The sequence below is a fragment of the Mustela lutreola genome, chromosome 8 (genome assembly GCF_030435805.1).
Source record: "Mustela lutreola isolate mMusLut2 chromosome 8, mMusLut2.pri, whole genome shotgun sequence".
In the NCBI taxonomy this organism is placed as follows: Eukaryota; Metazoa; Chordata; class Mammalia; order Carnivora; family Mustelidae; genus Mustela; species Mustela lutreola.
Window position 1 is genome coordinate 132,086,114 of NC_081297.1, and position 15,239 is coordinate 132,101,352.

Sequence of the window (15,239 nt, forward strand, 5' to 3'; positions counted from 1 at the left end):
GCTACTTTCCATGATAGTTAATTTTTTCAGGAATTTCCTAGCTATTCCTGCATTTTTGGGGGGGTGTTTTTGTTTTTGTTTTTGGTTTTAGATTTTATTTATTTATTTGACAGAGAGAAATCACAAGTAGATGGAAAGGCAGGCAGAGAGAGAGAGAGGGAAGCAGGCTCTCTGCTGAGCAGAGAGCCCGATGCGGGACCCGATCCCAGGACCCTGAGATCATGACCTGAGCCGAAGGCAGCGGCTTAAACCACTGAGCCACCCAGGCGCCCCTATTCTTGCATTTTTAAAAAGATTTTATTTATTTGAGAGAGAGAGAGAGAAGGAGAAGGAGCAAGCATGGAGAGGCAAAGGGAGAAGGAGAAGCGGATTCCCCACTGAGCAGTGAGCCCGATGCAAGACTCAATCTCAGGACCCTGGGATCATTACATAAACTGGAGGCAGACACTTAACCTACTGAGCCACCCAGGTGCCCCTTTGCATTTTTAGAAATGTGACTTTTAGCATCATCTTGTGTCTCTCTAAGAAGAAAAACCTTGACTTTTTAGAAGTTTTTATTTAAATTCCAGTTCGTTAGTGTACATACAGTGTAATATTAGTTTCAGGTATACAATATAGTGATTCAGCATTTCCATACAACATCAGGTGCTCATCATAGCAAGTGCACTCCTTAATCCCCATCTCCTGTTTTACCCATCCCTCCACCTGCCTCCCCTCTAGTAACTAGCAGTTTGTTCTCTATAGTTAAGAGTCACCATTAGTTAAGGAGGTCACCATTGCCTCCCTCTTTTTTTCCTCTTTGCTCATTGTTTTGTTTCTTAAATTCCACATATGAGTGAAATCGTTGCTATTTGTCTTTCTATGACTGACTTATTTTGCTTAGCATGATTCTTTCTAGCTCCATTCCTGTCATTGCACATGGCAAGATTTCATTCTTTTTATGGCTGAGTAATATTCCATTCTCTATATACCACATTTTCTTTATCCATTCATCAGTTGATGGACAGTTGGGCTGTTTCCATAATTTGGTTATTATATACAATGCTGCTATAAACGTCTGAGTGCATATACACCTTTGAAATAGTATTTTGGTATTCTACATACCTAGTAGTGCAATTGCTGGATTGTAGATAGAAGGTAGTTCTGTGTTAACTTTTCGAGGAACCTCTATACTGTTTTCCAGAGTGTCCACACAAGTTTGCATTCCCACAAGCAGTGCAAGAGTTTGCCCTTTTCTACATCATTGCCAACACTTGCTGTTTCTTGTGTTGATTTTAGCCATTCTGACAGGTGTAAGGTGGTTTTTCATTGTAGGGTTTGTTTGTTTGTTTGTTTTTAAAGATTTTATTTATTTATTTGAGAGAGAGCATTAGCTGGGGTGGGGTACAGATTTTCCAACCCATGAATTTGGAATTTTTTTCTATTTCTTTGTGTTGTCTTTAATTTCTTTCATCATTGTTTTACAGTTTTCAGAGTGTACAAATCTTTCACCTCTTTGGTTAGGTTTATTCCTAGATATCTTACTATTTTGATGCAATTGTAAGTGGGATTGATTGCTTAATTTCTCTTTCTGCCACTTCCTTATTGTTGTATAGAAATGCAACAGATTCTTTTAAAAAAAGAAAAGATCTTATTTATTTTAACAGAGAGGGAGAGCATAAACAGGGTTGGGGCAGAAGGAGAGGAAAAGGGAGAAGCAGGCTCCCTGCGGGAGCCTGATGCAGGGTTCCATTCCAGGACCCTGAGATCATGACCCAAGCCAAAGGCAGAGACTTAACCAACTGAGCCACCCAGGCACCACTAGAAGTACAACAGATTTCTATACATTGATTTTGTATGCTACAACTACACTCCATTCATGTATCAGTTCTAGCAGTTTCTTTGGTGGAGTCTTTTGGGTTTCCTATATAGAGTACCATGTCACTTACAGGTAGTGAAGGTTTTATTTATTCCTTGCTGATTTCGATGCCTTTTATTTCTCTTTGTTGTCTGATTGCTGTGGCTAGGACTTCCAGGACTGTGTTCAATAACAGTGGTGGGAGTGGACATCCCTGTCTTGTTCCTAACCATTCAGGAAAACCTCTCAGTTTTTCCCCATTGAGGATGATATTAGCTGTGGGTTTTTCATATATGACCTTTATTGTGTTGAGGTATGTTCCCTCTAAACTTAATTTATTAAGGGGTTTTATCATGAATGGATGTTGTATTTTGTCAGATGCTTTTCTTCTTTGCATCTATTGAATGATCATATTGTTCTTATCCTTTATTAATGCGGTGTATCATATTGATTGATTTGTGAATATTGAACCATCCTTGCAACCACGAATAAATCCCACTTGATCAATGGTAAATGATTATTTTAATGTATTGTTGGATTCAGTTTGCTAGTATTTTATTGAGAATTTTTGCATCCATGTTCATCAGGGATTTGGCCTGTAGTTCTCTTTTTTAGTGGAGTCTTTGCCTGGTTTTGGCATAGAGTAATGCTGGCCTCATAGAATGAATTTGGAAGTTTTCCTCCCTTTTCTATTTTTTGAAATAGTTTGAGAAGAGTTGGTATTTAACTTTCTTTAACTGTTTGGTAGAATTCACCTGTGAAGTCATTTGGCCCTGGGCTTTTTGTGTTTGGGGAATTTTTTGATTGCTGATTCAATTTCTTTGCTTGTTACTGGTCTGTTCAAGTTTTCTATTTCTTCCTGTTTCAGAGAAACCTTGACTTTTTATTGGGATCTCATTAAATTTATAAATTTACTTAGAAAAAAATGACATCTTAATGATGTTAAAATGTTCCAAGAAAGTTCCAGTATATATATATATTTTTTAATTTGAGACAGAGAGCACATGAGCTAACACAAGCAGGGGGAGAGGCAGAGGGAGAGGGAAAAGCTCAGTCCAACACAGGGCTTGATCCCTAGACCTGGAGATCATGACCTGAGCTGAGGGCAGATGCTTAACTGACTGAGCCAGCAGGCACCACTAAAATGCTTCTTAACTACACAAAAGTGGGGAACCTGGGTTCTGTGAGCCTGTGGATGCAGCAATGGCACAAGCTCTGTTAAAATTTGTTGTCTTCTTCTTAGAGAAGTTCATTGTATGCTCTGTCTCCTAGTAATGCTGAAGGCATGGATTATGTATGATTTTATTTTTGCTTTTGTTATTTTATGGTTCTCAGAGAAGATGTGTGGAGAGATTCAGATTCAGGGGGGTCACCATTAACATCCATGTGCCAGATTCTCCCTCGAGTCTTTCCTTGTTTGTTTGTTTTTTTTAAGTACCACCAGAGGTGTATCTTTGCTATTAATTTTTTTAATGACTTTTATAATTTACTGATCTTTTCTATTAAACCTAAGTTTTCTCTTTCATCAGTTTTTGCTATTTATTATTTCTTTCTATTTTCTTTTGTTCTTTTTCTAACTTTTTATGTTGGATTATTGTTTATTTTCAGTCTTTTTTCTTTTCTAAGATATTCATTTGGGATGATAAATTTCTATGTACCCTCCCTTTGACTGAATCCCACTAGTTGTGATATGCAACATTGTCATTACTGTCAAGTTCTAAGTATTTTTAAATTTCCATTATGAGTTTTTCTTTGACTCCTGAATTATTTAATATGTTTTTAGACTTTCAAACAAATGTTTGAAACAAATGTAGTTCAATTTTATTTTTTAATTGAAATACTCTAACTCAGTACCCTGTAATCTGGATCATCCCTGTGATATTAAATGTGTTACCACTTGTTTTATGATTTAGCACAAGGGCCATTTAAAAAATTTATTCTATGTGGGGGCACCTGGGTGGCTCAGTGGGTTAAAGCCTCTGCCTTCGGCTCGGGTCATGATCCTGGGATCCTGAGATCAAGCCCCAAATCGGGCTTTCTGCTTGGCGGGGAGCCTGCTTCCCCCCATCTCTCTGTCTGCCTCTCTGTCCACTTGTGATCTCTTTCTGTCAAATAAATAAACAAAATCTTTAAAAAAAAATTTATTCTATGTGTACTTGATAAGAATGGGTAAGCTCTGATTGGGAGGTCTTTCATTCTAAATATGTCCATCTAATTAAGTTTACTAATTGTATCATTCAGATCCTTTAAGACTTGGCTGATATCTTTGTCTTATTGGCCTAGGGATAACTGAGGAGTTACTGGTTATGTGCTTAAAGTCTTCTATTCCGGTAGTGGATTTGTATGTGTTACCTTATAGTGCTATCAATTTTTGATTTTTGTATTTTGAAACTAGTTAGGTACATACAAGTTTAGAATTTAGTCAACTTTTAAAGGGTATCTGAGTGGCTCAGTGGGTTAAGTCTCTGCCTTTGGCTCAGGTCATGATCTCAGTGTCCTGGGATGGAGCCCTGCGTTGGGCTCTCTGCTCAGCCGGAAGGGCTTCCCCCTCTCTCTTTGCCTGCCTCTCTGCCTACTAGTGATCTCTCTCTGTCAAATAAATAAAATCTTTAAAAATATATATATTTAGAATTTATTCAACTTTTAGTCAGTTGAAACTCTAATCATTAAGTAGTTACTTTAATAATGCTTTTTGTCTTAAATTCTATTTTTTTATATTAATAAAATTTCCACGTGTTTCTTTTGTTTAGTGTTTACCTAGGATATCTTTTCTCATGTGTTTACTTTTAGACTTCCTACATCCTTTTATATTTCATGTGTACCCCATGGTGCATATCCAGTTTTGTTTTATTGTATAATATTTGGGGCATGTAGGCTGTTGGTCAGGGTGTTTCAGTTTTCCTCAAAGTGGGTTCTTCAGGAAGCTACTTCAAACCCATCCACATCACGGTTTCTGGGTTCCAACTAAAGCCAGAAGAAAGCAAACCCCAAAGAATGACCATTTTCAAACCTCTGCATTTGTCCTATGTACCAAAGTTATTCAAATAGCCAAGCCCTGCTTCAGAGAGTGAAGAAATAAATTCAATCTTTTTTTTTTTTTAAGATTTTTTAAATTTATTTGAGAAAGAGAGAGAAAGCACAAGCAGGGGGAGGGACAGAGGAAGAAGTAGGGAGCCTGATGTGGGACTTGATCCCAGGACCCCAGGATCATGACCTGACTAAAGGCAAGTGTTTAACAGACTGAGCCACTCAAGCACCCCAAATTCTACTTGATGGGCGGAACAGCATAGGTATGTACATACAGAGACAGGGGAATTATTGTAGCCATCTCTGCAAATAAGTTATCACAAACCTCTTTTATATTTTGCATCTCTCTGTATCTCTGCTATAGTGTGGGCAATTATACTTGGTTAAGTCACTATGTGAAATGCAAACAAATACAATTGTGAATGATAGAGAAGTACAGCTGAAATTTTTCTTACCCTCTTTGCATTAGCTAGGGTAGACTGTTACTGCAACAAATAAAACCAAGCATATATAATGACTCAAAAAAATTTTTTTTTGTTTCTTCTCTAACAGTACTGGGAAAGTAAATAGGTCCTCAGAGAACTTTTAGTGTGCAGTCACATAAGGACCCAGGCTGATGGAAACTCTGCCATCTTCAACTTACGGGTTCCAAAGTTGCCAAAGAAGTGGTCTCTGTCCCAGCCAGCTAGATGGGAAAAGAATATGAAGGAGCACAGGTAAGAGGTTTAAGTGACACACATTATTTCTGCTCACATTTTATCACCTAGAAACTCAATCGCATGTAGACACCTAACAGCAGGTACAATGTTATTCAAGGAGAAACTCATAAAAATGGTGTAAAACATGAAATGAAAATTTAGAACAAAATTAAATTATGCTCTGCCACTTATAAACTGTGAGACCTTGGGCAAATCACTTGACCTTTCTAAGCCTCTGTTTCTTTCTTCACTAATGTAAGGGGTGTAATGGTATTTATCTCTTAGAAATTTGGATTTTAAAAAGTGAAATAAGGCATAAAAACTCTTAGTAGTCACTCAATAGCATATAGAAAGTACTCAGTAAATATAAGTTATCAACATTACTAATATCATGATGGTTATTTGTTGAATCATTGGTATACCATTTCCTGAATATCAAACATGAATGCTACCAGTGGCAGACATATTAAATAATATAGAAATTTAAAATTTTATTAATAAAAATTAGAATTCTATTTTATTAACAAGTGCAGATTTAGGGATGGAAACATGTTTTTTTTTAAAAACTGAGAGTCATTCAGAAGATATAAAATGTCACAAGGCATCTTTGAGTCTTTAAGGAGGTATTTCTCAAAAAAGATCTAAGAAGTCCACAGCTATTCAGTCAAAAAGAAGACTGCTTGCATAGACTGGTTTAGAAGGACTCTGTGGTGGTCACTGCTCTCAGAGTTTTGAGGCCAGTCTCTCACATGTTGTCCCATCCAATTCTGTCTGTAATAGGCAAATTATATGATTTTATTAAGTTTAGTGGGGTGACACACTGCACATCAAACAGAACTTTGTAGACATCCTTTTTAACCAGGGAGCTCTTTCCTTTCAAGTGCCCTTAAAAGAGCCTCATGGCAGCTGCCAGTTCTCTCCCACTACCTCTCTTCCTGGCTTCTCCAATATACCTCTTCCCTGTTGCCCTGGATCTTCCCTTTTGGGTTACTCTATTACTCTCTTTTGTAAACAACATAACTTTCTCGTGCTCCTGTTGTATCCACCTTACACTTCCAGTCACCAAAACAAAGGAGCGTTGTTAGAAGTTTTGAAAGGAAAAGGGGGAAAAAAAAGAAGTTTGAAAGGGACAAGATTATACATAACTTAGTTGATATTTTTGCAATCACAGAAAAAAAGTATAACTTAGAAAGTTAATTTTCTAGACAGTTGTCCCAAGCATCCTTAACATCTCCTTCTTGGTCTCCTCCTGTTCACTTACTGAACACAGTGGCATTTGGCACAGTCTTCTCACCCCAACTCTTGCCCTTGTCTTTTGATCTCTCAGTTTCTTAAGGTCCTCATCTAAAATGACCTGCCCCTGCACTCCATTTAAAGTCCTCTAACTCGTATGGCCACGCCTGAAGCTGCTCCACCCTCGTAATTCCCCTGTCAGATACCCTACTCTCAAACCACCACGTCCCACCTTTCCAGCTCAGTCTCATCTGTTCACACTATAAATACATGCCAATCTTCTCCAGACCTTCAGTCCATTACTGTTTTAACTTTTCCTTTCTCCATGAGCCGCCCTCTTGTCTTTGATTCAAATTCCATTATTTCAGTCAGTGTCATGCAAATAATAACCTGTACTTTCACTGCATTTGTCTGGCAAAATGTTATTTCTGCAAACACTCAACTATCTTCCTCTGTGCTACCTACCCTCACTCTGGTGCCTCTGAAGAAAACCATCCAAAGGAACAAATTTGTGGCACTTTTATTTTGAGTTCCAGCCTCAGTTGGGCCCTCAGCTTTGCCCTACATTCTCCCATTTCCCCTGTGGCAACTCATTGTCCCCAGCCCTTTCTACTCTATCCAACCTTGAACACTAACACTTTCCCTTCACACTTAGTATTTAACAATCCCATTCTCCCCCCCACCCCCCCGCCCCGAGGGAGTAATTCACACTGAAACCCCCAAAGCTTCTGCCATCAGAGCTACAGCCTACCTGGGTCTGAGTCCTTGTCTTCTAAGAATCTTACATTATTCATTCTTTCTCTCTCTTCCTCTGTTCTATCCCTCCCATTAACATTTACAGATATTCTAATATCTCACAACTTTAAATATTCCTGGACCTTAATTCCAAACAATTACTCCCCTATGTCTTCCTCTTAGCCATCAAAATTCTAGAAAGAAATATCTAAGCTTGTTGCCTCAAATTCCTTTCCTTCCAAATACCCTGTAACCGACACTAAACCACCTTTGGTCCTTTCTACTTTAAAATTGTACTCACTCTAAAGTGACCAGTGACCTCCATATTGCTAAATCAAATGCATGTTCTCTGGTCCTAATCTCATTTGACTTTCAGCAAGTCAAACTGTTAACCATTTATTCCCCCTCCTTCATTCTGTCTTCCTTTGGCTTCTGTACCTACAGATTCTCTTGATAATCTCTTATTGTGACAGTTTCTTAATATCTTTGTTAACTCTTCCTTCTTCAGTGGACCCTCAGATGTTGGAGTTCTCCAGGACTTGTTTTACTTAGTTCTCAATTTGTATTCTTTCTCTAAGTGTTTTCAAATATACATGGCTTCAAATACAAGAGTTTCTCAAAGTGTGGTTCATGGGCCAGCATGTATCAGGATCACTAGCAGAAGATAAAGTGGGGAAATGTGGGTTGGGGGGAGGGGAAAGAGGTGTTAAAGCAGATTCCTAGGCCCCATGGTAGACCTGCCAAATTAACTCTGTGGGTAAGGACTGGGAATCTGCATTTTAAATAATTCTCCATGTCATGCTCATACTGACTAAAATTTGGAACCACTAACTTGATTTGCTCCATTAACAAGAACAGCTCAACATCTCCATCTGGTGACATACTAACACCAATGCCTTATTTTCTCAAATGTTAGTTAACTTAAAAATATGAAAACCAGAAAGGAAATAAGAAACAGAAGATATGAATGATCTATCTGCCCCATGAGTAATCAAGATTAGATTATGTTATCTTTTGGCTTTTCTAGCTCCAAATGAAAACTCATCTTTATTCGTAAGTTTCAAGTTTTAATCCTTATCCAACTAAATAAAAACACAAGAATTGAAATGACTGTTTCATCACATGAAGTCTCTTAAAATGGAACCAAGGACATCTTATGGATTTTCAAAGTTAGCTTTCCCTTGTTTAGCTAATAAAAAGCATTCTACTTTCCCCTAATAATTTAACATGGGTCCTTATAATTTTATCTAAAATGTATTGTTAAATTGTTATCTTAGTTAAGGTAATAATTATTCATTGTAAAACAATTTGTAGAAGATAAATAATTAATGAAGGAAATGAAGTTCACTCATAATCTCACTACCAAGATATAATAGTTAAATTTGGGGTATTATTTCATTTTTTCTGTGCATGAATGGATTTTTCCACTGAATAATTTGAAAATATTTTTTCACTTTGTACTTGACTTAATTTGCTACCAGCTCTGCAATTCTTTTCCTTTTCTTAAGAGTGAGAGCCGGTGGGGGAGGGGGCATGTGTGCCAGAGGGAGAGGAATAGAGGAGTCTTAAGCAGCCTTCATGCCCAGTATGGATCCCAATGCAGGGTTCGATCTCATGACCCTGCGATCATGACCTTAGCCAAAATCAAGAGTCAGATACTTAACTGACTCAGCTACCCATGTGTCCCAGTTTTTTCCTTTTTTTTTTTTTTTTTAAAGATTTTATTTATTTGACAGAGATCACAAGTAGGCAGAGAGGCAGAAAGGGAGAGAGGAGGAAGCAGGCTCCCTGCCGAGCAGAGAACCTCATATGGGGCTCAATCCCAGGACCCTGGGATCATGACCCGAGCCGAAGGCAGAGGCTTTAACCCACTGAGCCACCCAGATCAACACAGTAAGTCTAGTTACTGTCACCATATAATTGATTCAATTCACCCTTTCACATACCCAACCCACTTCCCCTCTGATAACCACCAGTCTGTTCTCTGTACCTATGAGGGCGTTTTTTTCCACATTCAGTATACAAGTAACATCATATGGCATTTATCTTTCTCTGACTTATCTCATTTAGCCTCATACTCGTAAGGTCCATCCATGGCAAGATCTCCTTTTTATGGCTGAGTAGTATTCCATTGTGTAAATGTACCACATCATCAAAACAGTATGGAGGTTCCTCAAAAAGTTAAAAATAGAACTACCCTATGACCCAGCAATTGCACTATTAAGTTTTTACTCAAAGGATACAGAAACACATATTCAAAGGAATACATGCACCCTGATGTTGAAAACAGCATTATCAATAATAGCCAAACTCTGGAAAGAGCCCAAGTGTTCACTGACTGATGAATGGACAAAGGTGTGTGTGTGTGTATACATATAAAATGGAATGTTGTTTAGCCATCAAAAAGAATGAAATCTTGCCATTTGCAACAACCTGGATGGAACTAGAGTGTATTATGCTAAGCGAAGTAAGTCAGAGAAAGACAAATACCATAGGATTTCTCTTGTGTGGAATTGAAGAAACAAAAGAGATGAACATAGTGGAAAGGAAGGAAAAATAAGATGAAAACAGAGAGGAAGGCAAACCATAAGAGTTGCTTTTAACTACAGAGAACAAACTGAGGGTTGCTGAAGGGGCAGTGGGTGGGAGGATGTGCTAAATGTATAGGCATGAAGGAGGGCACTTGTGATGAGCCCTGGGTGTTACATTTAAGTGATAAATTACTAAATTCTATTCCTGAAACCAACGTGACACTGGATGTTAACTTGAATTAAAGAAAAACTTGGAAAAAAATTGGAAAATATATATATACCACATTATCTGTATCCATCCATCAACAGTTAGGTTTCCATTATCTTGGCTATTATAAATAATGCTTAAATGAACTCAGTGCTGATTCTTGGAAGACATTAATACTCCTCCATATTTGCTCATTTACTCTGTTACCTGGATTCCTGACAAAATGTCCTCTCATTTTCTTTAGTAACCAGTGGTGTAGAATCTTGTCAAGATCATTTGAAGGCCTAAATACCACATTCCTTCTTTGCTTATTGTTTCAAAGAACTAAGGTGATAGTCTCTTAGAAAACTTTCTAGTAGATGAACTAATAATGGACTCACACCTTGAGGTATCAGTGAGTTTAATGGATTATAAGCAAGGAAAAGTCAGGTCAACCAGTAAGAATAGCATCTACGAGGATACAGAGGGATAAAAGTATGTAACATGTTTCGGGAAATGCAGTGTGGCCACAGTGTGTGGCCATGGGTGAGACTGGCAGGGGAGGAAAAGTATAAGGAGGATCAATCAGAGAGACAACTTGGGACCCATTGTGAACTATAATAACCATAATTGTGAACCATTGATGGAGCATTTATTATGTGCCAGGTACTGTACTGATGCTTTGCAAACATTTCTTTGAATCTTTTCAATAATGAAAAATTTGTAAAGTTCACGGTATCCTAATGAACAAATTTGATTTTTCTAATTTTTTTTTTCAAGTATGGCAGCTTCCCTTCAATTTAAGTATTTAATCCAAGAACTTCGTCTTCCACATTAACCCAAACTTTATTATGTGAAGCTCATGTTTTTGTCAGGCCAGAACTCCTCTCCTTCCCTCCTTCTTTTGGTAAAAGTCTCCATCTCCCTGGCTATAAAAGTGGGCACAAATCACATTAATTCATCTCTACCAGCTTCCTGCATCTCTGAGAGATGAGAGTCAGAAGCTGCCACAGCGCCACTGTGGGGAGAAAAGCTGACATACGGAGGCAGGGATGGGCTGTGTTGAGCAACAGTCGTGCAATGTATCTGCCTCCTCCACCCTTGTTTTTCTTTTTGTCCCTTGTATTCTGAGTGTATCTTAGTGGCTGAGAGTTAATTCTGGAGACATTTGGGTCAAAAGCTGGAATTGCCACTTAAACTAGTTAGGCCCCAGTGGTAAAGTGGGAATGTGGTGAGAACGAAATGGGATTATGGGTCTAAGTCATTTAGCACACACAACGTGTTCACTAAGATGTAGGGCAAGTGGAAGAAGGAGCAGTTAGAATGACAAGAAGCCCGTTTACCTCCCCTTAACAACTGAAACTTTGTACTCCTGTCTCCATGAAATTGGGATTTACTTTAAAATATATGAACAAAGAGAAATAAAGAATAGAGCAAAAGATGTGCCAAATCTTGATAACAGTTAAGCAGAGTCACTGTGCTAGACTCTACTTTTAAATTTTTTATAATCTTTTTTGAAGAAAGTTTCCTTGAGAATATCATGCAGTTTCTCTTTTCAGTACTGCTGATATAAACAGCATTGATTTTCAAAGGTTGGATCCACCTTGCATTCCTACAGTAGATGTAGTTTGATCAAAAAAGAGTTGTTCCGGGGCACCTGGGTGGCTCAGTGGTTAAGCCGCTGCCTTCAGCTTGGGTCATGATCTCAGGGTTCTGGGATCGAGCCCCACATCGGGCTCTCTGCTCAGCAGGGAGCCTGCTTCCTCTTCTCTCTCTGCCTGCCTCTCTGCCTACTTGTGATTTCTCTCTGTCAAATAAATAAAATCTTAAAAAAAAAAAAAAAAAAAGAGTTGTTCCTTTGAAGGATATAAGAATCTGGCTTATTAGTTTTCATATGGGATTCTTGAGACAGATGGCCTGTGGTTTCCCTCTCTAATTGTAACTGTGCCAACCTTTGGTGTGGGGCTGTGTTCACCTCAATGGATGAATTAGATGGTGTGTTTCTTTGTTTTCTACACTCTGGAGGAATTTTTGTGGGATTGATGCTATTTCTTCCTTAAGTAATTTGACCTCAGTTATAATTACACTTTCCTTTTAAATCCTTGAGCTGCTATTCACTAGACTGCATACTTTTTTGTATATGTAGAAATAATTTTTAAAATATTTCAAGAAAGTAGGCAAAAAAACAAAAAAAAATGAGAATATGTGTAACTTTCTTAGCTAAGTGCAAAAGTAAACATTTCATCCTAATGACTACACTAAAAACCTCACCCGTGGTCTGGACAGCAATCCTTTACCCACAAACTTTCATCACTACTGACATTACCAGGCAGAAATAACTTCCCAGACACTGTGCTAGATGTATTACATGTATCATTTCCTTTCATCATCACCGTATGCCTATCAGTAGACACCAGTTACTGCCTCCCACATTTTAGGAGAAAGTCAAACAATGTCCAGGATCTTGGACTCAAACTCCAGAAGTCTGACTGCGAAGTGTATGCTCTTCACCCATTTATGCCTGTATGTCATGGAGAGGCAGCACAGCCTGGCAGGGATGGGAAAAGAGACCTAATCAGGGCTCCAACCTACCTCTGCCTCTAACTGGCTGTGAGATCTTAGAAAAATCACATCATCTTCCTTGCCCTTGTGTCTTTGATGACAGAATGCAGGGTGTTGTCCAGGAAGTTATTTTGAAACTCTACCTGTCAGGCCTCGGAGTTTGGAGGCATCACCTGGGGTCAAGCAGGACAAGGAGCTTTTCCTTCTTCTATATTACATATTGGCCTTTTATAGAATTTCATTTAATGGTTCTGAGGCTTTAAAATTTTTTTTTTTTAAAGATTTACTTATTTGACAGAGAGAGAGATCACAGTAGACAGAGAGGCAGACAGAGAGAGAGAGAAGGAAGCAGGCTCCCCGCCAAGCAGAGAGCCCGATGTGGGACTCGATCCCAGGACCCTGAGATCATGACCTGAGCCGAAGGCAGCGGCTTAACCCACTGAGCCACCCAGGCGCCCCTGAGGCTTTAAAATTTTGAAACCATCTGACTACTCTTCAACTTCTGAGATTCTTCTGTTCCAATGATTCTACAGAATCACTACAGAGTCATTTAGATGAATGATTCTACAAATATTCTATGATTCTATTTTCTATCCAATTAAGCTATTAAGCTCTAAATTAGATCTAACCACAGAAATGTCCAACAAACACACCCAAATGTTAATTTCTCTATAATTTTTCTATAATAAATTCTTCACTTTTAGAATGATACCCAGATACCTCCTTAACTTCTACCACAGGATAAATCCCATTTAGAATTTATGTCTCCTATAACATGACACTCCCCAGTATGTTATAGTACTACTCTCTCCTTACATCACTTTTCATTTATGTTCAGTTGTGTTCAGCACAGATGCTGATATACTGTACAAGCCCTCAAGTGACTGCAGAATCTGGATAACAATAAACTCATTCCTCAAAAGTTTAAAAATCAAAGCATCAGACAAAATGTAAGTTTTTATGAGACTTCACATTTTGAAATACATAACATAGCACAAACACACTATTTACATCACAAGTTCTTTTTACAAAATATGTGTTGAAAGAATACTGTTCGAGATCATGATCTTAAAATACCTGTTAGAGTTCAAAAGGGACTTATGGAATCTAATCTCCAGAAATCCACCATATGGTGATATAAATAAAAGCTGAACATCAGGGCTTACTCATACATAAAAATACGAATTCTCTATCCCAGTGGTCAGCAAACAATGGCCTGTGGGCCAAATCCAGCTGGTGGCCTGTTTTTGTACAGCTGCAAGCTAAACATGGTTTTTTGACATTTTTAAAAGTTCAAAAAAAAACACTAAAACTAAACAATAAAGAATATGCAACAGAGACCCCTGTGGCCTGCAAATATTTACTATGTGACTTTTTACAGAAAGTTTGCTGACCTCTGCATTACTCGAAACCAGCTGAAAGAGCTAGCTACTAGAATATAGGGAGCATTTAAAAAAACACCACTGTAATGTGCCAGTACCATCAGCACTACTCATTTCTAAAATGAGGCACTTCTGTTTGAATATGTACATTTCCGAAACATAATTACATCTGGAAGGTAGCTCTGCTACTTAACTCTAGCCCTTTGTAATTAGGCCTCTGCATGAAATCACATTCTTAGGGGCTGAAGTAAACAAGCACAAAGTACTTCAGCTGTCAGTCATTGATCTCATCAGTAGTTTGACCACTTATGGTCTTAAATGTTAATAGAATCCATAATTTAGGTATTGCCAATAGAAGGTGATATTGTTGTATTATTTAAATAACATAGATAAAAACATGTTTAGATATCCCAATTCATTATTTTCAGAAGTAAGGGTTAACTAGTTAACTTAGTAGCTACTTATTTTAAAAAACAAGAAATGGAAAAAACAAAAATGTAAAACTGTAGCAAAAGGCTTTAGAATGCAAAGACTGGGATTGCTTAGCAATGGTTCCCAAGCTTGCCTAGGCTTCTCATGTGAAAGTTAGTTGGAAATAGTTGCTATGGGAACTTGGCAGCTTTATCTTGTCAGATTTTTCATAAAAAGAATGATGGGTCCATAGCAAATGCTTTAAAAGTAAAACCAGGTCAGAGCTGCTCAATACACAAGTTTTCCATGTCTTGGTTAAACAACTCCTGGTCAGTAGGCTACATTCATGCCACAAAACAAGTATTGTACTGGATGCTTTTCCTTCTTCAAGTCAGGCTGGGTAAGCATCACATCACGAAGACATCTCTATGATGCCGAGTTTCAAAATGCTCAGTGAATGCTGAGGTAGATGATTTTCAAACGAAGATCTTCTATACCCTGATTCGATCAGGACTAGCTTCTTTCTGTATCCTCCTCCTGGGAAATATCTTCCGCTTAAGTGCAATTAACTAGAATATCAAACACAGAAAATATATTTTAATTCTCCATGTTGACAAATTTTAAACTTAGAATCCT

General features: G+C 38.0%; 1 protein-coding gene and 1 long non-coding RNA gene across 2 annotated transcripts in view; one reads left to right on the forward strand and one right to left on the reverse strand.

Moving 5' to 3' along the window:
- The first annotated feature begins 5,173 nt into the window (after window positions 1-5,173).
- LOC131839330 (uncharacterized) overlaps window positions 5,174-15,239 on the forward strand; it is a 29,390-nt gene continuing 19,324 nt past the window's right edge. Inside the window, exon 1 of the long non-coding RNA XR_009356922.1 lies at window positions 5,174-5,580. This is a non-coding gene — a long non-coding RNA (uncharacterized LOC131839330). The remainder of the gene's footprint in view (window positions 5,581-15,239) is intronic.
- The window catches only part of GNPTAB (N-acetylglucosamine-1-phosphate transferase subunits alpha and beta), a 75,894-nt gene continuing 74,388 nt past the window's right edge, over window positions 13,734-15,239 (reverse strand). The window contains exon 21 of the mRNA XM_059186667.1: window positions 13,734-15,172. Within this exon, the coding sequence (XP_059042650.1) occupies window positions 15,095-15,172 (78 nt within the window). The 3' untranslated portion in view covers window positions 13,734-15,094. The remainder of the gene's footprint in view (window positions 15,173-15,239) is intronic.